The sequence below is a fragment of the Plectropomus leopardus genome, chromosome 24 (assembly GCF_008729295.1).
Source record: "Plectropomus leopardus isolate mb chromosome 24, YSFRI_Pleo_2.0, whole genome shotgun sequence".
NCBI classification, from domain to species: Eukaryota; Metazoa; Chordata; class Actinopteri; order Perciformes; family Serranidae; genus Plectropomus; species Plectropomus leopardus.
This window is the reverse complement of record NC_056486.1, coordinates 14,313,660-14,339,230: the sequence shown is the minus strand read 5'-3', so window position 1 is coordinate 14,339,230 and position 25,571 is coordinate 14,313,660. Positions and strand designations below refer to the sequence as shown.

At 41.0% G+C, this 25,571-nt stretch overlaps 1 protein-coding gene across 1 annotated transcript in view; it reads right to left on the bottom strand.

Moving 5' to 3' along the window:
• The window catches only part of LOC121962975 (collagen alpha-1(XXVIII) chain-like), a 36,953-nt gene extending 11,382 nt beyond the window's left edge, over nt 1-25,571 (bottom strand). Inside the window, 23 exon segments of the mRNA XM_042513329.1 lie at nt 1,805-1,873; nt 2,043-2,114; nt 2,238-2,306; nt 2,404-2,475; nt 2,559-2,627; nt 2,748-2,816; nt 3,748-3,816; nt 4,747-4,815; nt 9,579-9,647; nt 11,880-11,948; nt 12,057-12,125; nt 13,377-13,430; nt 14,827-14,871; nt 15,175-15,219; nt 15,635-15,661; nt 15,831-15,875; nt 16,054-16,095; nt 16,097-16,111; nt 21,279-21,341; nt 21,427-21,447; nt 23,225-23,799; nt 24,991-25,148; nt 25,289-25,571. Of these exon segments, the coding sequence (XP_042369263.1) occupies nt 1,805-1,873; nt 2,043-2,114; nt 2,238-2,306; nt 2,404-2,475; nt 2,559-2,627; nt 2,748-2,816; nt 3,748-3,816; nt 4,747-4,815; nt 9,579-9,647; nt 11,880-11,948; nt 12,057-12,125; nt 13,377-13,430; nt 14,827-14,871; nt 15,175-15,219; nt 15,635-15,661; nt 15,831-15,875; nt 16,054-16,095; nt 16,097-16,111; nt 21,279-21,341; nt 21,427-21,447; nt 23,225-23,799; nt 24,991-25,141 (1,848 nt within the window). The 5' untranslated portion in view covers nt 25,142-25,148; nt 25,289-25,571.

The window sequence follows — 25,571 nt, the reverse complement described above, 5'->3', positions numbered from 1 at the left end:
CTTATTTGGCAGATAAATCTACTTTGCAGATTAAGATTTTACAAACAAACCCTGTGATGAGATTATATAATATGATGCATTGCTATACATGAAACAGTTGGGGCCCACAAAACATGGGACAAAAGGGAGTTGTGGGCCCCTGATCAGACCCCATAAACTCCCAAGACCCTCAAGATGTTGACGAAGTAAAATGAGATCTTTTCGTTGACGAGACCAGATGGAACAAAAATCAGCGAAGAGGAGACTTAAGTTATCGTGATGAATTAAACGTTGATTGCACAATGTCATGGCATTAGAATAATGACGCCGTCAATGTTTGGATCGGTTCTCCATGAGCCTCGCTCTCACTGAAAAGAGGAAGTGCTTCAACCAATGTGCCTCCCCTGGTAGCTATTAGTCGCCATGCCCATTTACCAAAAAGTATAATTATAAGTCATTTGTTTCCTTTGCGACAGCGGTGCCAACAATAACACTTCCTGGAAACACTGTGCCAGAAGACACAATTAGGTAAAGGATTTCCATACTTCCACTGCTGCTGCCATAACTTGGAGAAAAAACATTTTCTAACTTGCAAAAATCAATATTTTAATACAACATTTTGGTACAAGAAACACTGAATCAAAATGTTGCATTAAAGTAATGATCTTTGCAAGTTTTTGCAGTGTGTGTTAATTTTTCCCTGAGTCGTGTCCTGCTCGTCCCTCTCTCTCATGCACCTGTTTGGAAAAAGAAGTACAAACTTTTCTTTTGTTCTGAACTGCTGCTGACATGACGTCACTGTGTTTAACGTATTCTCGTGGAACGGGTCGTATGATATCCTGCACGCTCAACAGTTTCGTACGGTATCCTCACCCTTTAACAGGAATTGCAACCGCATGGTGGACATTTTTTGCAATCCAATTGCTTTACTAAAAATTCAGCAAAACCCAATTTCATTTTATTTAGATGTTTTTATACAATGCATTTTACTTATTACTTATTTCATTATACTGTAATTCTATTCAATTCCATTTTTATCATATTAAATTGACTATTTTTTTACATTTCAAAACAGATTTTATTACTAGATTCGTTATTATTTGTATTTATTTTCATTTGTTTATTTTTTATATTCATTTATTCTGTTTGTTTATTTTATGAAGTTACTTTCATTTTCTGATTTTTATTTTATAACTTTGACAATTTGTTTTTTTACCATATATTTTATACAGATTTTTTTAAACTAGATTCTTCTTTTACTCATATCTAAATATTTTTATTTATTTTTTTCATTATTTTTTGCGTGAAGTCACTTTTATATTTCGATTTTTTAAAAAAAAAGAAATGAATGCATTTTGTTAACATATTCTATAGTCTATAACGTTGCATATATATTTTGCAAAGGAATTTCTTAGTGTGAGTGTTAAAGGGTTAATATACAGTTACATGATAAAAAATCAGCCCTGGAGGTTAGATTTAGGCAAGTAAAGTTACTGTAATTTAGGAAAACAATCACGGTGAGGATGTATTGATGCCTCAAAGTTTCGTCAAAGTTCACACAGGTTTGAACACGTTTCTTGGAAAACATATGAACAGTTTGTGAGAGCAGCCTGCTGTGTTACCAGTGAAAACTGTCACTCCTGCCAAGAGTTTCTTCCACTTTCAACCCTTTCGAAAAAACAACTGAAATGAAGAGTATGGTGACTGTGGAAAAACTTGTTTTTAACAATCAGAACAATCAGAATCACTTGTTTTGTGTAAATGTGCAAACGCAATAGGCTTTCACAGTTTTCTAATATCACTAAAGGAGACTGGGAGTAGTCACCTTCGGCCCGGAGACGAAACGGCCTGGAGGACCCGGTAAACCCAACCTTCCCTGTGCTCCTGGTTCTCCCTGAAGAAGATTTAAACAAGACAAGTAGTTACAATCAATAACTCATAACTCAACTTTTCTCGTAATTCCTTACCACTGTATACCCTTTCAGCAGGCCGCGGACAGAGTCTCATTGCAAAGAAATTAATTGGAATTGCTCAATAGCTAATCAAGCTTAACAGCTCCTCACCTTTGGTCCCGAGGGTCCAGCAATGCCAGGTGGACCAGTTAAGCCCCTAATTCCTCTTTGGCCTTGGTCACCCTTAAAAATCACATTGGGAATACAGTTATTAGTCTGATAGCAGTGACTCTACTTATTATATATAAGTCAGCAAAGAGTGCAAAGCATGCCCAAAAAAGGGCAAGAAACGTCACTTTTTTTCACCTTTTCACCCTGGGTGCCAATTCCAGCTGCCCCCTCTGGCCCTCTGAGACCTACAGGTCCCGGCTCACCCTACAGACACAAACATTCATGATGCATTACTCCATTACTGCATTAAGAGCTTGACATCGGTGCAAACAGACATACAGTAGGTGGTAAGTTTAACGACCTTCTGTCCAGGAGCTCCGTCCTCCCCCGGCAGACCGGGCAAACCAGACATTCCCGGTGACCCCGGCTCACCCTGAGGACACATTCATGCATCTGTGTCAGCTTACGGATTGGTTAATGTACAATACTGTAAAAATATGAACTGCTTTGACTGACCTTGGCTCCAGGGTCTCCAGCCCCTCTCTCTCCTGGGGCGCCAACCTCGCCCGGCAAACCTTGGTCTCCCTGTGTGAGAAAACATCCACTTACTGTTGCTAATGTTTGGTGCAGGAGCAGCATTGATTTCTGAGCCCCTGAAAGAATTAATTCACCAAACTAAACAACATAATGAGTGTATGTTCAAACCTTGGGTCCAGGAAAGCCCTCTCCTGGTGGACCTCTGCTCCCTGGTGGCCCCCTTGGTCCTTCCACGCCCTGCAAGAAAGGATGGATGCAGTGATTAAAACAGAAGCCAACCATTAAAAATCACACGAAGTAAAACTGGATTGCTAAGGGACTGTATGAAAATGACTGCATGGTGGTCAAGTCTGAAAAATACTACGCTTAGTTCTATAATAAATTAGTCATTGAACGTAGTCTGCTTCAGGGTTTCTACAGCATGTTAGATTTTAAGACCTTTTAATGCCACTCGGAATTCAATTTTAGACCAATTTTACAATTAGCCTACAAAAATTTGAGAAAAAAAATATGAAACAAGAAAAAGTACTACTTTTGTCTAAATGTCTATTGTATTTTTTTTTAGATAACTTAATGAATTTAATGCCTTCATTTAATAAAGACTTTTTAAGGATCTGTAGGAAACCTGTGCCAGCTGTACTGTCTTGTATTAGTACAAATTTAGTATCACATTCCTTTAACCCTTTGGAACCTGAGCAAATTGGTTTGGTTTCTTTCACAAATACAGGCATAAGGCCCAATGATCAGGCCAAGTAATTAGTAAAAAGTAAAGCTAAATGTGTGCTTTTTTCTGTAACCTAATCTTAAAAACTTTATTATTCAAGGTTTCACAGAAAAAAGGCATCTGAACACAGCACAAGAAAACTGATGTCAATCTGGGTTTCTAAGGGTCAACACTGTCTCATGATGCGCAGTTAAAAAAAGGGATACAATCAATCAGAGAAGCCATTCTGTCTTATTACCCACAAGGGAACTCGTCCCCCGGCTGTTTGTTAAATCTTGTTTTATAAAAAGCAAAACACGAGTTTCAACCTTCCGCTGCACCCCAGTAATTTTTCCACAGTCCCCAAATTAGATCGATATGGCATTTACGTTCAGGAATAACATGCAAAACTATAATTGTATGGCAGTTAAGATTCGAAACCAATCATTTTATTTAAGTACTTGCCTTCTCGCCCTGTATGCCAGCTCCTGGGAGGCCGAGCGGCCCTGGAAGACCTGGAGCACCAAAATCCCCCTACAGGATCAGATAGGACTGGAGGTTAATGATGATAACAACATGTAAGTGTTGATTGAATGACAGTGCATCAACCTCACATGCCAACTGGGATCTTGATTTATCACATGTGGAAAGCATCCAACTGTAAATGAGTCTCTGCCAAGATCTTGTGCATTTCCTTTTGGCTCGGTGACGGATTTATACTGTTGTGTAGTAAATTCCTTTTGTACAAAAAAAACTTGATGACAATTGCCTTTTCATCTGCCATTATCTGCCATGCAACATTAACGTCATAAATGTGTGATGTTAATGCACAGAGACCCCCGTAGGCACCGGTTTGTCATTACCACACAAAAACATTGCAATTATCTGTGATGAACTTCTCCACACGGCTACAGTAAAGCTGTCAGCACAATCTGGGTCAGGAACTCCCATGTAAAAAAAAAAAAAAAAAAAAAAACTTTATGGTTTAAAAGACCCATGTTTTCTGCGGGGAAACATTTTTATTCATTCCCGAATGTTAACGTCATATTCCAGTGACATAAGCTGAATTATGTAACTTTAAAACACATTTTAAATCAGCTCATGTCATGTTCCGTCGACGCTCGTGGGTTAGAAGATTACCAGATGGCTGCAGTGATCTGCAGAGACATCCTGAAAGGTAGAGAGAACACCTTTCTGTAATTGTGTGACCATGTCAGTGCAGAGCCAGCTTTCTCACATTCATCAGCACAAAACTGTGAAGCTGCACTCCTCCTACACTCTCCAGGCTTTAACCTTGATTCATCACCTGTAGACTGTGACCTCATATATAACAGCACGCTGAATGCTTTCACTGGTGACTCTGCCAACTCTTGGCCTTCTTGGAACAGGACTCTGGCTTTATCTTCACGCCTGTGTGAAAGCATTTCAGCCAGCCGTCTTATTTACAGCCGCTCTGTACTCTACCTTCTCTCCTTTGATTCCAGCGCCCGGCTGTCCTCTGAGCCCCCTTGGCCCCTCAGAGCCTCGCTCTCCCTGTGAAGACACACACAAGTTATCGCCTCTATAGTGTATATAAAAATGACAGCGTGAGAGGATGTATGACGGATAATCACATAATCTGATATCCACATGAATCGTCCAGTACACAAAAAACTATAGCGGCCCAATGTGTTTTCTGATTGAGGTTTGTTTATGTTGATGTCTACATGTCGAGCTCGGGCTGAGGCTGATGGACCGCGCTGTTTACGGAGACAGTATCCAGACAAACATTTTACTGCCTGATAGTTTTGGCACCAAGCGTGGGTATACTGGGACTGCAGAGTGTTACCGCAGAAACCAACACAATGCTCTTCAAAGGCGCTGTGACTTCTTACAAGTTTCTCTTGTGACTTTAAAGACCCCTTCACCCCAGGATGTTTGTTTCTTGTTGGTTGCCTCCCCTCAGATGGTCGACATTTGCATTATAAACTGATGTAAAGAATCTGCAGACTTTAGCGGGCTGTTTCGGCATTCCTAATGTGAAGGGGGAGGTCTTCTCTGGACCTCCCAGAAATGTCAAATTAAGAGAGTGATCTGTCATCAAGCTGCAAAACTACAGACAGAACGAACACTGAAGCCAGATTTATGGTAGGGGGCGACTGACACTTTTGATGTGTGTCACATGACAGAAATGATGTCATTTCAGTTCCTTTTTGACAATTCAAATTCAACAATTCAAAAAAATGTAAGATCTTTGTCACAAAATTCAGGATTCTGTTTACAAATGTAAGACTCTTTAAGGCCTTATTTTGAGGGTATTAAATTCAAGGCTTTTTTTTAAAAGACTTCTAGGTCTCCGTGGGGATCCTGTAGAAATGTTTGTGTCCCAGCGTGAGCAACACTGGGCTGGATCCAGTTGAGCAGAACGTCAAAACTGTTGGCAGACATCATAAAATAGCTAAAGTGCATCTCCGCATCCATGTCACGCTTTTAATTAACTCACTGATTTTATAAAATCCTTCTGTTATCAAAATGCAAAAGGGTACAAAGAATATTTACAGGGTTTCTCACACATAATTTGTAGCAGCTAGCTGCTAACAAAACATCCACCGCCACAAACAGAATTTCTATTTTTGGAGCAGGGTCACTGGTGAGGAGCACTGTTAGAATACATATATATATTTATATCCAGTTTGGTTATGTACTGCACCACACTCTTGGAATGCAAAGATACTCTGGGCACAGACCAAGCAGCAGACTGGCAGGCGCAGTGAGAGCGAGGCTTATTTGTTATTCTTGTAGGGTCTACAAGTTTGCATCACTCGCCTCTACTCTCCTCCTCTCAACCATCGACCTGATCTGATCAGCTCTGACTGGACTGACGGATCAATTATCCACCCTGCGACTCATTCTCCTCAAACTGCTGCAGAGGGAAAAAAAACAACTCCGAAAGAAATCTGCCTGCGCTGCCTTCACGGACACAGAAAAGCGTGTGAACATGGAGAGCGGACCCAGAACGATAAAAAAGGGAGACACGCACAAAATGAAAAAAAGGGAAGTTTGCTAGAATGATTTCAGCTCCCTGTTTCAAGTAACATGATGTTTCGAAACCCCTTGAAGTGTTTTCCAGCCCGTTCAGTAAAAGCGTTATATGACAGTAACAGTATGCTGCCAAAATCAGACTATGAAACACACATGGGAAGACTCAGCTTGGCTTCCTTAAAGCCAGAGTATGTAACCTATGTGGCGTTTCCACCAGCAGGCTGGTGAGGTTCAGGTCGGTATGCATATATTTTTTTCATTGTGAAAGGTTGTGAATGGTATCTTTAGTGCCTTTGGAAACATTTTTCATACATTAGTAAGCTACAACTATAAATGAAAAGATGTCTGCAGACTGACAACATACAGGTGAGGGAACATCGGGCCGAGACAACATAGGGATCTGAGGGAACGTGGCACTGAAGGAACATATGGATTTGAGGGAACACAGGGTTCAGGGAACATAAACATGCTGCGGTTGGCACTGTGTAAACTGCTCATTGTGTATTTCCTGGCCATTTGTGGTGGCATCTCAAATTCTCCATATTACACAGGGGAAGAGGAGTAGGTGTGTTTTTAACCTTGTCTCTTTTGTAAAAGTCGGGGTTACTGACCATTTAATGAGAAGAAAGAGTAGTGTACATCTCTAAAAAATGTGTCTGGAGAGAATCTTTAAGTATGAAAACAGAAAAAGCAGGAATATAAATACAGAGACGGATTAAAGCAGTAATTCAAGTTGACAGTAAGTAGAGTGAAAAGAGTTGCAGCATAATGCCTGGCTGTGTACGTCTCTGCAGATAAGTCCCTCGAGAACATTCCCCTGTCGTCCAAGGTCATCCAAGGACAAGAGAAATACAGTGACAGACACTGAAGTACACTGATTAGCATAGTAATGCTGCATTTGCATGGCAGCTTCAAAAAAGCATGGATGTATTGTCATAACACTGTGATCTCTCATTTTGGCACACAAGCTGGGCTGCTAATGATGTGGAAAAAGGGTAATATTGCTGCTGAGCTCCTGTGAATTCGGGGCTTGTCGAAACACGTCATGTGAAGACCGAGGAACAAAAACGGCACCTGCGAGTCCGCGGTCAAATCTCCTGTTGAGGAAAAAATGAGCACCCTCGAGGCCAATCTAAGGGCGCGAGATCGCTGCCTCCTGTTCAGGGCTGGAAACTAGCTGTTACCACCGAAAAGACAAGTCGACAAATGATAAATTAGATGAAGGTATGAGGGAGGTGGAAAAAGTATGATTTTCACCTGAGTTATAGTTATGCATTTTCTCATGCAAGGCCTCTCTGTTCGTGTTGTATCGTTGCCAAAAAATGATTACATATGTCATCACCGAAAAACATTCCATTATCTTAATGACACTTAATTGTCTGCTTTTATTATCAAAACAACAAAGGAATTTGATGGTGTTCGTTTAAAGAGCGGTGTGTTATCTCACAGAGATGATATGGCTTTGGGGGAGATGTTCAAAGATATCTGCGCGTTAACTGAACTCAGCTATTACTGTTCAAAATCAGAAAGCATTAAAGGAACTGTGATGAATGACTTTTCACATCTGGAGGAACATTAACGCTGATAGAGTTTCAGAAATAGTGAGGTCGTGAGTCAAAGCTGTTACATGCCTGGATCATCATGACCACGGGCTCTTGGTACAAATTTTTTCATGCTTTGGGGCGCACACTGTGTATAATGCTGCAGTTATGCTGGTTTCTGACATTTTAGTTATTTTGCTCAATAACCAGAAATGACAATGTAAGTAAATATTAACCTACTGATTCTTTCTATTTATGATGGTTTTCCTTGCATGGGAATATGTGTAAAGATCTGACTGACTGATATTTCCAAATAAAGCCAAAAACAGTTGTTTTTAGATGGACACCTTAAGTGAAATGTAAGTGACATTAAATGAGTTTTATAGTTACCTGAAAGGAACAGATGGCACAAAAATCTCCCTAAAATGGCCAATTCTGAAATTCCACCTTTACAAGTCACAACTAAAATCTCTCTGAATTTGCTCTGCTTTACTTTATGCGCATCAGTGTATGCACAGGTAACGTTCAGGTGCTGTGATATGGTTTGCAATACATTTTTGATAGAAACTGCTTAATTCCAAATCGATATTCACTCTAAAAGTGTAAAGTTTTGTTCGACTGAGGTCAAATCTTTCATTTGCTGTCTTATTTCTGAATTTACTCAGGCCAAGTACATTCTGATGCTTACACGATCGCAAAAATCTCACAAGTGTTACATTTATTATGATACCAGGATTATTTATTTAGACCTTGTAGTTGCAGAGAAATACTATATTTATTTTGGGCATTTAATTTTCAAGCAGAGGCCTGAGTCAATGGTTATCAAATCATATCACATATTTTGAATTGAATTACTTAAATTTGAATTTAAGTACTGCATTTGGTCTGACATTAAATGAGAAAGTCTCAAATTATTTGGATTTTTCACATTTTATTGAGTCATTTAACTGTTTGATAATACTTGTAATTTTACTCCTGTAATGCTGTTTCAGGTTCTCGTCTGCACTTCAAGGTGGAGCTGAATGGCTCTATTTTTTTCGCCTAGAAACTGTACATTTCAGGGATGTCTGCCATGAATTTTGGCATGGAAGCCGCATCTCGAGTGATGTGGAAAAACACAAACAGCTTCTTTTGAAGCTATTAAAAAACAGAAAATAATGAGGTAAGGAAAATAATGATGAAGTCACAAAATAAAAGAAAATGGAACATATGGTGGTAGGGAACGTGTCTAATCTTTGGGTTAAGAGCAAGTATGCACCTGTGAGTGTGTGTTTGAGAGCGACGGTGTGTGTGTGTTTTTGTGTCGGCACATCCTGAGGGGAGACAGACACAGGAACAGACTCATTCTTTCCTCTCTCGGTGACTCACTCACTCTGTCACGTCGACAAGTGTCCTGGCTATTTTCCCGAATCATCAGTGCATCTGCCGCTCTGCACCGGCATGTTCTCATGTCCTCGATCATACCGTGAGCTAATGAGAGCCATGCTACACCGTATGCTGGATATGAACTTATGGAACTTCTGTGTTGTGTTATCATCACTTGAAACTTTACATGTTGTCAATTTCCTGTCATCACGTCCTGGAATCTGGAGGCCAGACGGGGCCTTTGTTCAGTGGGTCGGTGGGTGGATTGAAGGTGAATTCATGAGAAGGAGTCAAGAGGGTTCAAAGCTTTTAACTGGTTTGAGTGCTTGAGCCTCCTAATAGCCTGAGACACAAAAGACACTGACTCACCTTTGGTCCAGGGAGACCTTCTCCGATCTGTCCTCTCTCCCCTTGGACTCCCTGTGGCCCTTGAGGCCCCTGAGTAAAGCAAAACGATGTCAATGATCACTGGAAGAACACTTAAAAAAAACCCTCTTTCACACTAAATGTGTGTTAAATGAACAGAGATTATTCAGTCATAGTTAGCACCTATTGACAGTAGTAACCTAAATGTATTGCCGCAGCCAAGCAGCACATTTAATGACTACATGAGTTTGTAGGATTAGCTAAAAGTGAAGTTATAAATATCTCAATTGAGGACAAAAAACAAAACCCACTGTTTAAAAAAGCAACCAAATTTTAATGGCAAATTGGCCTGTTATTGTTTTTATTATTTTATTTATCATTATTAAAGAATGGAGAGCTTGACACAGTAGCATCAGTAACCGGGGTTTGGGACTTAGTCAAGGGTCAGTTAAAGTACTGTGCAAAAGTCTAAGGCCAACATTGTTTTGTTGTTATGAGGATCTATATATACATTTATTTTTCAGCCCCTTTACAAAGATAGAAAGAATGCTGAGACCATGTGCAATGCATTAAAACCCCAAAAGAGTCAAACTAAAACAGCTTCTTCAGACTGAAGTCAATATAAAGTGTGAAACATGGAATCATACAAGCATAACAAATAATAATAATAACAATACTGAGCTGAACATGTCGTGATTAGTGTTGTAAATCTCATATTGTCTGTCCAAGAGAGTTCAAGACATGCTGAGCGGAAAGGGAGGCCTCACTAAATATCTGCAACTTTAGCCTGCTCAAGTTGTTTTATTCTGAAATATTTGTGTTTTTAATACTGCATACATGTTTCCTGTATGTTCTGGTTTTACTTTTGTAATAACAAAGTTGAAGGTGGCCTAAGACTTTTGCACAGTACTGTACTTTTGCACTGCTACAACCTGTTGCCTTTGTGTTTTGTCTGTCTTTAAGACGCTTTGGTCCACTGTTTTTTGTATATATTATTTTCAGGGCTTTTAACCTTACTATAGTGTGGCTAGAGAGGAAGGAAAGTGGGGAGAGAGGGGAGGTGTGACACACAGCGAAGGGCCGCAGGCTGGAATCAAAGCCGAGTCACTGCAAAGGCCTGTATGTTGCAGACACTCTAAAAGCGGAGCTCGAGATCTCCAGTGTGCTAATTTTTTAAAAGTTTACACAAACGTAGTGGCATTTTGAGAGACCAGACAACATAAAGCAACCATTGCATCCCTGGATACCAACCATGTCGGCATGGCTTCTTCAGAAGGAGGCTAAAAAGTGCTCCAACTGTGGAATAAATTTTGGTGAGGGAACAGTTGGTAAGGCCATTTTTAAAGGGGTCCCAGATATCTGAAGGAAAATGGGTTTTATTGGTACCCACAGGTCTCCCTAAACTTGAAAAGGCCGGTGTTCAGTACATGTTTTGTTCCTTTCAATCAATGTACTCAAATTTAAGCTATTCATTTATTCATTTGAAGGGAAAGGAAAACCAGCCTATTTGAATCACCAAAATTAATCAAAACTGTGCATGCCAGCTATACGCCGATGGACGTGACCAGAAATTTGCTCCCTTTCATTGTGTGTTAGAAGCGACTGATTTGCTCTACAAAGCATGCTGGGATACCTGTGATACAGACCAAGCTGGCAGTGCAACGACAGAGAGTGACAATTTGAGAAATTCAAACAGTGCTCACATCAGCACAGCCACTCAAGCTGCAGCTTTGTTGACTTTCTGAACAGCTCTGTGTAAAGCCAGGAAATGCTGAAATAAAACTTCTGCAAATGCATCATAGCTGATCATCTATCCATGTAAAGAAAACATGTTTTTCTGCCAATGTTTTGATTATAATATTATTTATGTGAATCAGTCATTTGCAGTTTAATCTGTGAAATATGATGGAGTTTGTACTGTTACTTTTTTTGTAAATAAAACACTCTTGTGTGGAGAAAGGGGCGGGGCTGGATACAGGCGCCTGGTGGGGCAGTCGTGCATAGCGGGCATTTAAAGATTCATAACACAACGAAACAGGACTGCTGCGAAACTCCAAATGTGAACTGTACAAGTATTAGTCTGTGCACATCAGATAATACCTAATGTTAACTGTGAAAAAGAAACCGAAGTATATCAGTATGTGATCCTTGACTCTCCATATTAACATCGTTTTCAACCGGCCTGTATACATCAACAACATGATAGAATAACTAAAATTCAGTTATGGCTTCTGGTTTTGGTGTCCCACCCCATTTCGCTACCCCTTTGAGGAAATTCCAAAAGCTCCACTGTTTCTTACTCACCGGGGGTCCAGGCTCGCCAAGTCCTGGAGGGCCAGGAGGCCCAGTTGGCCCGTGATAACCGACATCGCCCTGCAGAGTGTGTGAGAGTGAAATGAGTGCATGAACAGGGTGGAGCACAGGTGCACCATTATGTTCTCATGACTTCACTTTCCAAAACAATAGGGTGTCTGACTTTACCTTCGGTCCCGGAAGGCCGATCCCTGTCTCCCCTTGGATTCCAGGTGGCCCAGGAAGTCCCCTTTCCCCCTATAAAAAGACAGGCAGGGACAGACATGTGCAAACAAACAAACAGATGACAAAACACACTGTTGTTTGTCTGATTACTGAGTCCAAAGCCACATTTTGACATAATCGGACATCAGGAGAGCTGTCCCGTGTTGGCTGATGACCAAAACCAACAAACCAATCTAGTTCCTCCCACTCCACACTTCCATGCTGATTTTCCGTCCTCTAATATTTAGCTATTTTAAAGGAGGGTTTAGACATGTACTATGGGGTCCTTTCATTCCTTCAGTCAAGACTTTATTGGTAAAGAATGCAATTATTCACTCAGAGGCCGTAAATCACGGACACGGTGTGCAGCAGGAGGGCATGCGAGAGCCGTGAAAAGGGGAGTGGAAATGTTAGTAGGTGCATACCGGCACTTTTTTTTTTTTTTTTTGTTCCCCTTGCCCTTTCAGGCAAGTTGGGACAATGTTTAAAGCCAGACATTAGTCTGCCATTTAGGTGATATAGAACGACAGGCAGACAATCAACATGAACATTCTTCCAAAATAATTAAGGAGGGAACACTTGGTGGGGAGTGTGGGCTCGTTGCAGAATTGGCAGCTGTAACACCACAGAGAGGGCTTTTAAAAGTACCAAGAGACAAATAGGCTGACAAGGTAATAACAGATGAGGTACTTTAGAGCCGTTTCAAATGTTCCACTGGTGATGGATCATAACTCACAAACAAGTGTTCAAATGTATGGTCACCCCATCAGTTTGTAGGGCTACTTGACATTTGTGATGTTATTTATGCCCGTGATAAATTGATTTAATCTAAACGCATTTTAAATGTCAGCTTCGTGAGTGTACTGTTACTCTGCGGAGCAGAGAGAGCGCTTTATTATGTCACGTGTTTTCTCACTTTCTGTCCCTCCACATGCAGCAACGCATTTTATTTTTCACCTTTTTCATGATCTTTATGCTGATGAAGCCGCTGACATGGATGCCCTTTTAATTCAGCTATGAGAGAAACTTACTGAAATCAGACTGACAAAGAGTTCATGGCCCCGACACACAAACCCAGTTTGCTTCAGATATGCATCTGGTTTTTAAGAAAGGGGAGAGGCCAATCTTTGGCACAAAGCGAGCTTACTGGAGCGTACAGGAAGGACCAGTCGGAGGGAGGAGAGAAATGATTTATGTCTGTCTTCGTTTCCTTTTGTACTTCGACACTTCCCAGATTTCAGAGGTTTGGTTCATGCAGAAGCACTGAGACTGAGGAATACTTACTTTTTTGCCCATCGCACCTTCAGGCCCGTTATCGCCAGGTGGACCAATCACACCCTGAAGTGTGAATAAGCGAGAGAGGGTTAAAAAAAAGGGAATTGCAAAGAGCAAAGTAGCAGTTATTGTAGAGTCTCAAGGATCAGGCAGAACTTATCAAATGAAATAGCACAACTGACCGTACGCCAAACCCCTCCACCAATCAGTGACTGTTGCATCGTAGCTTAGCAACTGTAACTAGGCACATCAAACTTTGAATTTCTCTACATGTTGTGTTTTAATAGTATGGAGGGTGGTGTATCTCTTTTAGTTCTTGCAAAATCAAAAACACAAGAGCATAAACATCCTTCTATAACTTAAGTGGCTAATGTTAGTACAGCTGACCCCCTTTTTTTGGTCACTCAGGATGCAGTGTGCACAGGAAGCTGCAAACGCGGAGGCAGCTGCCTGGACGAAGAGATTGGTTGCATAGTTAGCATGCACAAGCTTGGAGGGCTAATTTGATTTGAAATGTCCAACTGAACCCTGTTCAAACTCCATATTGAAAAAATTAGAACGAACAGTCAAATATTTATATTGAACACCCAACTCCAATTCATTTGACATAATTCTAATGATAATAACTAATAAAAGTCCTAAAATGCTAGCACACCTGTCCAGCTAGCTTAGTACTTTTATAAATAACCTGTCCAAGAGTCCAAGAAACACACTATAAGCTTCCAGCTTTAATTTTTTGGGTTACATGTTCTGTTGCATTCGAAAAAACATGTGAACTAAGATGTCAATGCTATTATAGGACATGGCAGTTTTTTGGACATGAAAACACGAAAACTGCGCACTCGTCCTTAACTGATCGTTACTCAAAGCCTATAGACAACTTTGACTGATGTATACGTGTATTTGTTCGTATGAATATGTGTGCGTGAGTATCTATGTTTCCATTTTGATTTATTTTACTGTTTGCTTACGTATGTCTAAGATGTATACATGCATGTATATGTGTATGTTTCATTGTAGTTTTATAATAATTTGTCTTTCAGTTTCTCTGATATGGGTTGGGGGGGGTGAAAAAAAAAAAAAAAAATGGACAACGTGCAAGCTTTGCTTTTATATTTTGGTATTCCACGCTGATTGTACTGCAGTTGCTATGCTGTTGAACACACGCAGAATAAAATAAAATAAAATAAAATGCCGCAAAGGGCCGCAGGTTGTGATTGAACCCACAGCTGCTGCTGCAAGGACACAGCCACAGTGGGGCGCCCTTTATATCAGGTGAGCTACTGGGCGCTCTTTACTATGAATTTCGAGAGGTATATCTACTATCTCTATCGCTGTGAAATGTGCCATGCTATTGTAGATAGACAGACAGTTGTAGCAACAATGATTAAGAAGGTGTAGGATTTAGCGAAGGGTCAGTCTGGGGCTTCTTTATGATAAATAAGATGGTAGATTTTACCTGAAGTCCACGATTTCCTCTTGGGCCAACAGTACCTTCAGGACCCTACAAAAATAGGAGTTGCTTAAAATTTTAGTCATAAAACAGCACTTTCACCTTAAATGGCTTGTGTTAGTATTTAATCATTGGATAAAATTTAAAAAATGGTGTTAAAAGGATATGGATAATAAACTTACACCAGTGATTGCCATCACATCTCTTTCAAATTTGACTTAAATTTGAGATAAAAATGGGAAAGTAATGATTGTACTTGTACTTGGTTGCATCACTGAAGCAATGACAAAAGCCAAACTTAAAGTTACACTCGATGACGGTTTGAAGTTCTTACGACATTAAAAGGAAACGTACTCTGTCTCCCTTTACTCCAGGTGTGCCGCACTCCCCTCTCTCTCCCTGTAAGAGCAGGAAAAGCAGTTTAATGAAGTCCTTAACATTATGCAATTTTGCATAATTTCAAGTTTATGACACAGGGGGCAATTTATCCTGGAATAATGGGTTTTAATATCCCAGCCAGGAGCTGCTTTGCAACAACTAATGACATGGGATTTACGTAATTAAATTCCTTAAAAAGAAAAGTAACTAAAGATACTTGCAGACAGGCTTGACATTAAACACAGATGAATAAAAAAGGAGAACAAAATGCCATGATATTTCCAAAGTCTTTTTCTGTGTACGCTCCCTTTCAGGTCTGGAAAACATAACTCTTAAATCTCTCTCATTGTTGCAGATTTTCCACGAGTGTGGGAACCCGATACTTTGACAAACAATGGGAGCATATAGAGACTTTACAGCAGAATCCATACAATACCTTCTCTCCTTTGTATCCCGCTTTCCCCTGTGTGTACAAAACAGTCGTGTTAAGTCAGGAGGAGACCGAAACACCGCCACACAGACTGCAGAGCAAGACTTCCTTTCAGAGGAAAATGACTGATGTGCAAAATGAAGCAAATTTCAAAAGTTTTGACTGAAAATCTTAACAACTTCATTTGTGACCGTTAGCTCACCTCTGCTCCTTCCCGACCCGGAAGACCACTGAGCCCACTCTCACCCTAAAGAGAAAGAGGGACGTTAGAGTTTCTAGGAAAGGCGACTCTCCTGGTTTGTACTAGCAGTATTCGGAAACTGGCGGTTCATTTGTAATGTACAGTTTCATAAAAAAAAAAAAACACAAAAAACGACAACAACATCAACAAAAAGACACGTGATGGTGAAATAATTGCGCAGTACCTTCTGTCCTTTTAGGCCAGGGCTTCCATCATCTCCAGGAGGGACGGCCCTTCTTGCCCTGAAGAGAGAAAAAACATATTAAGTCGATGCTTAACCATCCCTGACCCTAACAATAAAACTCAAAGTCTCTGCAATGGCTACCAGTGTGTTTCAGGATTGATTTTAAGATCCTTTATTCGTTTTTAAAGCTCAAAATGGTTTTGGTCTAGTTATCCATCCAGTTTGCTCTTATCTTATGAGCCCTCTTGTAACCTCAGGTCTGCTGGCAGTGGCCTTTTAAAAGTCCCAAAAGTTAGAACAATAACTCACAGAGAGGCACTTTTTTTTTTTTTTTTTTTTTACTACCGACCATGATTGTGGAACAGCCTGCCTGCAGACCTGAGAGTAACAGAGGGGGTCGATATTTTTAAGATATTTTTAACCCAAGACCTCCCTTTTTTGTTTGGCTTTTAATGTTTTTTTTTAGCTTTTACATTTTTGTTACAGTTTTGCTATACAAATAAAGTCCGATTGATTGATTGGATATCAAGGTTTAAAAAAGAAAATAAAGGGTGAATGAAGGGGTGCAAGTTAGTTAAAGGGCACCTATTATGCCTCTCCGTGTTTTGTGTTTTCAATATAGTGTTATAATGTCAGATGTTCATATTAAACACTGCCAAATTTTAAAATAATGAGGAAAACATATGTAGAGGTAATCTAGCAACGTTTCCAACTGTTTTTTCCCACTCTGGCTACACTATGACATCATGGTGTGACAGATTTTTCTATATGGTTACTGGCTCCAGATTCAGTATTGCAGGAGCCTACATTGCTAAATGAAGCTACACGCTAACATCAAAGAAACATGTAATCATGGATTTTGATGTTAATTCCTCAAATTTTGGATCATATTCCTGTTTGGAACATGAGCGGTTGTGTTTCGAAGCTTTCAAAGGTGATCGTTGTGTCGCTATTCTCCATCATTCTCCAGCTGCAATGACGGTGCGGAGACGCTGCGATACGGACGACCTGGAAAAATCTGAGCAGACTTTTTCAGGAGGGAGCTTGAAGAGACAGGTGCTAAAACAGAGCGTCTCACAGAGAACGTGAGTGCAGGTGCTCCAGCACAGAAAGTATGAGGATATTTAATCGTTTGTTGAACATTTAAAGCATATCAACACGTTCTAGTGGAAACCTTAAATACAAGTATAAACCTGAAAGTGAGCACAACAGGTCCTCTTTAACTAATTAAATGCAATCTGCTATGTGTGTGGCTCATGGTAAAAGAAAACATGTTTTCTTAACCCTGTCAGTCTCGTTCTGAATGTTAAAATAATTATATTTTTAATATTTATTTATTTATTTTTTTTTTTTATATTTTTATTTTTTTTTTATATTTTTTGAGAGGATCGATATGGCACTTGTATATCTACAACTACGGCTACAGCCAGCAGCCGGTTAGCTTTACTTAGCTTCCAGTCTTTATGCAAACCCAAATCCTAGTATGAAGACTTAACATTTATCGCTCATCTAACATTTTTGCACATCTCTGCAAAAACTGTACAGCTTTCTTATTCTTAACAGCTATATTGCACATATTTAGATATCATGTTATCGTACTTATACATCTCTACTCATGTGTCTCTGACAGATTTATATTGTGAATTTTTTTTTCTATATTCAAGTTCTCGAGTGTTTCAGTACTTATATTATTTTGTATCTTTTTCTTTCTTCTTCTTAATATGTTGACTGTAGGATTGTCAAACCATACATTTTTTAAATTGCAATTAATTGCAGAATTTCTATAGTTAATCACCATTAATCACATTTTTAATCCCGTTTTCAACTATTGTGCATTACAAAACAATACAAGGTGAAGCAATACTAACCAGACTGTCTTGATTAGGAACCACAGCAATAACAAAGAAAAAAGCATGGGACTAGCATGAAGTGGGCATGTCTGTAAAGGGGAGATTCATGGGTACCCATAGAACCCATCTTGAGGTCAGAGGTCAAGGGACCCCTGAAAAATGGCCATTTTTGCCAAAATTTAGCCTAACTGTGGAACATTATCCCTGAGAATAATACTCTAAATAACGAGACGCTAGCATGGGATAGTTGGCACCCCTGGATATATACCCTTTATGTCTTCTAGTTTCATATGAGACCGGTTTCATCACTCTGGCTTTAAAACTCAGCCTGGTACCGCCTCTTAAAGATGGGAATGTCAACCGGCAATTAACATGATTTTAAAAAATGTATGCGTTAATCGCATAGTGATTAACACGTTCACGCGTCAACAGCCCTACTTTATTGTATGTTTAGTGTTGGACCAAAAACCAAAGTAAATTCCTCGTGAGTGAAAATGTATTTGGCAGTCACTCCTTTTCTGATTCTGTTTCTGATCTAACCCTAGAACAAAAAAGCGAATGGGTCTTTATTACTTTCAGCCTGGCAATAATTGGTCATCCTAAAGTCGATAGGACACTTTAGCAACAGCTGTAAATCGTGGTGTAGCTGCGCATCCATGGTTTACTTTCATGTAATGACGGCCAATCAAAAAAAAAAGTCTTATTAGCTGCCTTTTGTTCTGGGATAGGCAGTATAAGAGCTCCTTTCATTGACTTCTACAGGCCTCATGGAAGCAGCATGTTTGAAGTGCAGCATGAGTCAGAGGGGCTTCAAGTTGTCTGCATGTGTGTGAGCGGACGAACCCAAACAACTGTCTGGCTCTTCTCTCGCTCTTCATGCATGTGTGTAGAGGACTATGCATGTTCTTATCTTTCAAGCATTTCCGCGTCTGTACGTCTGTCTGCACACTCTGCTTCCGCCAGCGTGCGCCTGTTGCCCGTGATGTGAAACAGCTTTTGTTCGGAGCATTAGGTTTAAGGGGGTAATTACTCTGTTCTCATCCTGTGAAAATACATCAAAGCAAAACCACTACGTCTAATTGTGGCTGACCTTCTTTGCGTAATAAAAGGCGTGCTCACATCACGACACGGCTTTGGCAGGCGAAGAAAGTCATGCGTGTAACATCTTATCCGCCGAGCATGTGTCCTCAGACAATCCCCAGTGACTGGGATCTTTCGGCAGACGTGATTCTTCTGATTTCCCATGTAAATATGTGTTTCAGCCTGTTCTCAATAAACTGCACGAGGAATGTGAGGTATTTGCTTTACTCTCACTGCTGCAGGGAAACAGAGCTCCTCCAAACCGCACGATTTACTAAACCCCCTCAAAATCTGCAATTATGCAGCCTGTTAGCATCAAGGGTGCCTTTGTCAGCTACGTTATCCTCTACGGCGCTTCATGAGGAGCCAGTTTGGGAGCCATTTAGAGGCAGCAGAAGAATGTATGTGGTTTAAAAAAACTGAAACATAATCTTACTGTTTGTGCGAAACAGAGGAGGGTCAAGCTTGAACCCCAGGGAGTTCAATGTTGGATAAATGAAATGACAGCATTATGAAAATACAAATAAATTGTCTAAAATACATAAATGAATTCGTGAAATAAACTCAACTTATTGTTATATAAATAAATAATATCATTATTTTTATTTTTTATAATAAAAGAGTTTCATTTAGCTTACCAATGCTGCAGAGGTACAACTAAGCTAGCCTGCTAACATGCTAGGCTTGGTTATAAGCTTGGATTAGCAAGCATCAAAGGGGAGGTGGTGTTAGCCGTTTTAGCACCTTCTGAGTAGTGCAACCAAAAAGAAAGACTGCCTGCCTGAGATCTTGTTAGTTTCTGTCTGTGTAATTCCTCTTTTACAGCAGCAGCAAACAATGATTCAGAATTTTGACACTGTTTACATTTGATTGCTGCTAACAGATGCTAAGTGGCTAAATTTGGTTGCTCTTGTTGGGCTTGACAGCTTTAGAGGCAAGGAAATGAAAGGAAACACTGACTGATTAAATGGCATTATGCAGTAGAAAGGCCACTTGTGAAAAAATGGGGCAAATTAATTAAAAAGTGTACAGAGAAACAGTCTCGTGACCTCCGGTCTAATGGTCTGAAGATGATAAGCCTCTGGGGGCCGCTGCCAACATACCGGTTCCAGTGTACTCAGCAGATATGCGGGCCAAGACTTCCCTTTCTGTGCGACGCTCATTGTCTACAGTTCGATTAGCAACTTGAACCAGATCCAGACAACATTTCAGATAATCACCATAACAGGAGTTCTTAAAGGATCCCTAAATCGATCCACATTAAGTCATGGACCCCGATTTGATTAAATTTCACTTTAGGAACCTCCATCTGCTAAGCTTTATGATTCAGACCAGGATTCGAGGTGACGACTACAGCTGTGGAGATCACAGTAAAAAAAGAGAAGCCTGTGATCACAATAGTCACCTTTTATGATTTTTGGGTGCTTTTCATTATACTAACATGTCTCCCCCCTACCTCACTCGCATCTGTGCTCCACCCAGCGAGGATGTCCAGAAGAGATGCAAGGGAAAGACACAAAGAATGCATCTGTGTTTCTTCACTCTAAGCTCCTCCAGAAGCCTCCTCCCTCCTCGTTTCCTCACAGTTCGTTTAAGGGATTTAAGATCCTCCATCATGGCACAGGGGGAATATATCCAGGTCATGGGAGGAGAGAGCGCTCAAAGTTTGCTAAATGAAAAGCATCTTTGCTCACGCTGGGCTCAGTTCTACAAATAAATTAATATTGAAAATAATGAGAATTAAATCTTCCTCAAGTGATAGCTGATGGGTTCTGAGACTGCATTTTGGTCCATGATTGCTCAAACATGATTGGTCGATACTACTTGAACGAACAAGACGACTACAAACATACCAAAATATGATCCCCTTGCCTACAGATCCTGTATAAATATGCAGATATCTGTTCATAGAGACCAATAATAGAAAATAAAATCTCTCTTTATACTTTGTGATTCTATTGTTTCTTTTCTTTAGGGAGCACATGTGTGCAGCGAGACCTTCTTTCCTGTTTGGTTTTTCTTTCTTTTTTATTTGATTGTTTCTCCCTTCAGGAAAACATACTATTAGTGTGTGATATTGCAACATATACTTCTAATATATTAGATTATATTTATTTTATTTTTTGTCTGTCCAGACTTTGGTGTTAGAAAAAGAAAATGATGGTATGCTGTGCTGTGTGATGTGCGCCAATTTTGATTCCAATAAAAACAAAAAAAGAACAAAAAAACATGAAATCTCATTATTAAGATAATAAGCGATAAAAAAAAATCACTGCTGGTAGGAGGAATACTTACAGGAGGGCCGCTGGGTCCCCGCTCACCCTTGTCACACGCACACTTGCTCTGAGCCAGAGGACACTTCAGAGACAGAGACACAATGTCAGACGGGCCATTCGGGGACGCAAATCAACAAATGTCCAGAAAGACCACAGTAGAGACTTACCCCTTCATCTGCCAGCGCCGTCTGCGAAACAAAAAACACAAGAATGTCAAGATGTTGTCAGACTTGCTGCATATGGTTCATTTCTCCCTCAGCAGCGCACAATCGCAGAGAGAGATCTGAGAAAACTTTTCTAATCTAAATCGGAGGTAAACTTCGAATTCTAGTCTCAAACTTATGCTGTAGGATTAGACTGCAGCCAAAAACACCTGCTACTCAAACACCCAATTAAAGTTGCTCACAGCTGGCCTGAGTTCAGTCTGTCAAATGGCCTTCAACCCCTCCTCCACCTGACTCTGCCAGCGGACTCACATCCTGCATTTCCTCTCGTAACACACACTTCTTGCCAGAGCCCCGTTTTTCACCCCACGGCTTGTGTTTCTCTTCAAAGCTAACCACATTCTCGACACAAAGGAGAGTGGTCGAAATTCTGCCGAGACTAAACACAAACCACATGCATTGATCAGTAAAATAGCCTCGCTCAGCATCCAGGGGATGATTCCGCAGTCGGGAGGGGAGTCTGAGAAAAACACAGACAGTCTTCGAGGACGGAGCGGTGCAGTCCAATGCTGACACTAAAGATTAAAGACAGTTTCTCAGCTGAGACGGAGGCACATGCTTATGACATACAGATGCTGCCTGAGCAGGGCAGCGAGATGAAAGTGTGGTTGTGGAGCAGCTTCTCTCGCACGCCAGCAGAACTGCAGGCTGTCAGGTTCAATGCTGTCGCAGCCTCAGAGCCGCAGTTTGCTATGAAGTTCTCCCTTATCGTATTTGGATGTGTACCACCTGTGTCAACAGTGAGCCTGAGTTTGAAGTGGTGTTGGAGGAGCTGGTTGAATGATGTAGCGTGCATGCACGTTCTTGCAGGGCTCCTGCTCTATTACTGTCCCCCGATTTTTCCCACAAAGAGTTTTAATGCGGAGCACATGTTCCAGCTAACAGCCTGGTGGTGCAGGATGTTGCTGTGCAGCACATGTTCTCATTATCTTTGTGGAAGTCGCTTTATGAAAGCAGTAACCCCAACCACACAAGTCAAGACAAACAAATGGAAATGAAGACATTTTTCTCAGTTTCCTCCAAACACATGCAAGGCAAAAGAAGACTTTTAAAGCTTTATATTTTTTCAACCAAGTGCTGATTTTAGAGTGAATGTCAGGAATAATATAATCTCTGTGTGATGACAGCAGACCTGTTACTATGGCAGCAGGGAGCAGGTGTATGTCAGGAATGCAATAAGACAAGATATAAAGCAGTGGGTGGTGTTTAAAACTGAGGAAGTGCTTATTGGGTTCATGGAGACACTAACATTTGATTCATTTGGCAAAGGTCGCTCTGCATTATGGCTTTTTGAAGCTTCCACCTGCTGTTACTGGGAATAAACACTAATAAAATATATATGCAATTTTGAAAATTAGAAGTGCCAACCAAATTTAGAAGCAAAGTGATTATATGCGATAATGGTTGATGCAAAGTGATTAGAACGCCGACTTTGAGAAATTTACACAATCTTGCAAGTGATTTTTAGATTTCTGCAAAAAATCTGAAATGTCAGTTCAATAAAACTTTCATTAACAGGGACGGATTTGTCACGATGCAAGAGAGACTACACAGCTTCTGTTAAACAAAAAGGCTGCGTGGGCGTAAAAGTAAAGGCTGAAATAAAGTTTAACTGAAAGTAGAGAGGAGTCATCGTCTCAGCTAATGGACTCAGTAATGTCGATGATACAGCCACATGCGTTCATGGACAAAATTTCAAAAATTCTACATCAAATCTGAAAACAAAGATTTTTTTACTCACAATCTCCTTGATGAATTTATCCACAATGCCTCTGTCCTGCAGGTTGTGAAGGTAGCGCGAGGCCGGGGAGCTGGCGATCAGTCGCAGCTGAGCCATATTGGCGGGCTCATTGGCTTCAGGCGTGATGCCTATGGTGAAGAAGCGGACGCCCTGGTTCTTGGCGTCAGCCACGGCTGAAAATATGTCCGGGTTCCTGGGGTGCGAGATGCCGTCGAAGAGCAGAACGGCCACCTTGATGCTTCTGAGATCCGACTCCTCCAGGTAGATACGCGTCAGGTTGGTGATGGCATAGGTGGTGTAGGTGCCGTGGCCGATGTACACGATGGGAGCGATCCGGGCCTTGAAGTCGTCTATGCCCCTCCACTGTTTGAAGGTCTGCTCGATGATGACGTGGCTGCTGTACTGGAGGAGGGCTGCACGGGTGCTGAGGCCGCGGCCGGTCTGCAGCCGCAGGTTCTGAAGCCGGTTCATCACGTCTGAAGCAAAGCGCTTCTCCTGGGCATGGTTGTCCTTGGCGCTCTCTGAGCTGTCTATCAGGAAGGCTAACTCCAAACCGCAGTCTTCATCGATGAGGGCTGAAACGAGGAGGATAGCCAATATTAACAATGAGATAGAGAATGAAAGAGTGGGTCCACTATTTTTCCATCATTCTGTTGCTTCCCAGAAGAGTTCCTAATGTATTAAATCTCAACATTCAAGTTTTAGTTGAAGTGTTTATGAGTCACCGCCACAGAAGCAAAGTAACACAATGACACAAAGAAAACCAACCAATGGATGCAGTGGTGGACCAACTACTCCCATGCTGTGCGAGGTAAAATTAGACCTGACCTTTGATGTCTTGCTGAGAGTTAGGTGAGAAAAACTGAACCCACTCTCATATCTGCAAGCTATATGAAGCTAGAGCCAGCTGCCGGTTAGCTTAGCTTAGCATAAAGACTGGAAACAGGGGGAGACAGCTAGCCTTGAACCGGGCTTTTAAAAGGAGTGTGCACATTTTGGCATTTCATCATTAAACGGCAGCTGTTTTGGCTTCACACAAACCTGTGACTGTGAAAGTATTTTCCCTGTATTTTCTGTTGCCAGGTTGCTTCTCTAGACCTTTTTATTAAGATATTGGTTATAACTTTCATATCCAGCCGAATATAAAGATCCAAGTGATTACAGCCAAATGGATTTTATGAGTCAGGGAGAAATCTTTATCTGCGGAGCCTTCAGAGGGGGTAAAGGTGATATATTGACTGTTTAGCCTCTATAGGCTGATTCCTCTTCAGGAAAAGTGTGATAAGTTCATGAATGTGACATATAATTTTGAGGAGGAAATAAAAGTAACTCAACTTGCTGCACCAACCTTCAGCAATGGAAGGAGGTCACAGATCTAATATAGGCTGGGGATAAATCACATTAATCTTCACGGAAATATGTCACAGAGAGAATGCGCCCGGGGAGACGGGATTCTGAGCGAATAAAACATTTGGGTAACAGAGCACTGAACGGTCACACAGGAGATGGATGGCTCTGAGGAGCCTGAGAGATACGATCAGTCCAAGTGGATTGCATCCTCCAGCGATGTCCTTGTCGAGTATCATGTTCTTTTTTTTTTTTTTTTATACCTGTGGCAGCAGGCTTTTTTACCCGGTGATGAAAAAGTGACAGATGTCCCGCCTGCACAAATTCCACACCACTTTTCCAAGTAAGAGCATCAGTGGGAAAAGAGCCAATAAAACAGCCCGTAGAAAAACATAAAATAAAGACTTCTTTAGACTTACCTTTGCCATTTTGTGATATGGAATTGGTCGGGATTTGTTTGCTCTTCTTCTTGGGTATCACCACCTCTTCCTCATAGTCTTCTTCATAGTCCTGTGCCCAAAGACCTTGGAGTCCCCACAGTAGCAGGAGCCAGTGCAGCGAGGGGACCATGACTTCCCTAAGAGTCAAAGAGAAAACACAGATGGATAAAAAGGACCCAGACACGTCCTCACATTTTAATAGCTTCAAAAAAAAACCTGCACACGCTCTGAGAACAAGCTTTAACAAGCATGCAGGTATAAAGCATGCATAACTCACAATGCTGCTGACTTAGGTCTCCAATGTGTTCAGCTCTACAAAGCAGTCCCAGCGGTGAGGAAATTCAGAAAAAGTGCAAAAAGGTCAAAGAAGAGAGTCTTCATTCACAGTCAGTTTGGCTCCATGTCCTGTGCATCAAGCTGAGTGTCCTCTTCCAGGGCTGGAGACGCTGAAACTGTGGGTCAAGTGGGCACCTTATGTTGACACCAGCAGCAGCAGCAGCAGTGTTTGCCAAAAGTTTATACTGTACTCGCTCTCATGAGACTCAAGCCATTCTGAGCTT